Raw genomic sequence first — 1,920 nt, forward strand, 5'->3', positions numbered from 1 at the left:
TATATGGTTCATGTAAGAATGAAACTGTGTGTGTGTGTGTGTGTGCATAATGATAACTCACCATCAGGTTTAAGCCACTTCCTTGCATGTACATAGCTCTCCAGCATCCTCTCATTGAAGAGCATATAACCCATGGGCTCCGATACAACAACATCAACTGTCTCAGGTAGATCGATCTAAAGATTAAAGTATCGTTCAAAAATTTTGGCATTGTTTATTTTAAAATACTTCATATATCTTGTTTATCACTATCATTCATTAATAATGAATGATACATCAAAAGTATTAAATTCAGAACTAAAATCATAACTAAGAGTGGTCAATAAACATATTTATAAGTGATGAATTATAGTATTCATGAGTTATACAGTGGATTCACACAATACCGTATAAGTGGTTTTCCCGAGGGTTACAAATTTTGCAAATTTCTTCCTGATTCATCAAAATAAAATCCACGATAATAAATTTAATACGGTATCCACATGGCACAAAGTAGAATTCGCGAAATTAAAATCAGCAAATTGGAAATTTAGTAGATTTCTCAAAATGTAATTCCCTTTAAAAAACCACTTATACAGTACACCTAGGAAGCTCACCTCTTCAACTTTGCCAGCAATTACTATGATTTTACTAGCTAGTTTGTTTGATTTGATTAGCTTCTGACAGTGAACTGCCATACTGCTGGCCTCTATAGCATACACTTTCCTAGCACCAGCTTGAACAGCAAACACTGAGAGAATACCAGAACCAGCTCCTACATCAACCACCACCTGAAATTAATAAAATCATCAATAGAGAATACATACCATATAGCAGGAAATTTTGGAGAGAGTTAAATTTGCCGAATAGCTAATTTTTGGTGATTTTGGCAAATTTTAATTTTGCGAATTTGTGGCCATGTGCCATTGAGCATGCTCATAATGGCTCAAAATGGTGGATTTTTATTTTGGCAAATGGCTATCAAAATGCAAATTCACCAAATGTAACTACCTCCTAAATTTCCTTCTATACAGTAGTTCTGCCTATGGTGGTCGGGGGTGGTCGGGATAACCACCTCAACAAATGAACCAATCAGTTTATCACTTAGACCAACCAATACATAAAGTTATTATGGTTATTGTAGTCTATTAGTATGGTGTATATAAATTTAAAAGGAACAATATTAGCCTCTAACCACCTCTAAATTTTTTTCTAGGCAAAACCATGCTGAATATTATTAAAAGAGTATAATATTATGATATAAAGTTGCACAATGTGGCCTTCCAGGGATAATAATAATGACAGCCAGCAATCTGTTTGCCATACTGCCAAACAGCCATTTTTGATGTGATGTGTGTAATTTTCTGTAACTAATCAAAATGCAAATCAGAATATTCTGATACTGTAATGCTCAGTTGAAAACAATTAAAAACAATAAAATTAAATGCATATGTACATGTACACAAGAGTAGGTTAAAGCACGTACTTTATCTTTGAAATCAATCGAATTCTGTAGCATTGCTGACTGATAAGTTGATGTCCGTACATAATCCTAAAAATCAATAATAGTCACATCACTTAAAATTAGGTTCGTGAATCTTAACATTCAGTAAGACAGTAACATCTAATAAAATAATAAACTAACTACCAGTATTATGGTAATTAGCAAAATACCAAAAATTAGCACTCAAAATCCCAAAAGAACTCATTAATTAACTATTCATACATGTAAATTGTCTCTGCATGGGTTAGGGTCAACATGGATGATATGGTTTGGGATTACTTCTTGACAGGGAAACTACATTTTTTGTCACAATAACAATAAATTTTAAACTACAAGTGTTTTCCACTAACAAAATTCACCAGCTGTAGCATTAAAACTATTAAATCAATAATATAATGAACCTAGCTTATCTTCATCAATAGCATTTTTACCAAGAT

The 1,920-nt window shown here is 32.6% G+C and overlaps 1 protein-coding gene across 1 annotated transcript; it reads right to left on the reverse strand.

The window, feature by feature from the left end:
* Positions 1–61: 61 nt before the first annotated feature.
* Positions 62–1,540, reverse strand: LOC109591973 (histone-arginine methyltransferase CARMER-like; the record flags this gene model as incomplete). The annotated part of the gene is made up of 3 exons (XM_020007560.1): positions 1,466–1,540; positions 597–770; positions 62–176 (listed from the first exon to the last, which is right to left on the reverse strand). Coding segments are annotated over exons 1-3 (322 nt in total), but the record flags the coding sequence as incomplete, so codon positions are not given.
* Between the last annotated feature and the right edge of the window lie 380 nt (positions 1,541–1,920).

The sequence above is a fragment of the Amphimedon queenslandica genome, unplaced genomic scaffold (genome assembly GCF_000090795.2).
Source record: "Amphimedon queenslandica unplaced genomic scaffold, v1.1 AMPQUscaffold_6672_Cont21372, whole genome shotgun sequence".
NCBI lineage: Eukaryota > Metazoa > Porifera > Demospongiae > Haplosclerida > Niphatidae > Amphimedon > Amphimedon queenslandica.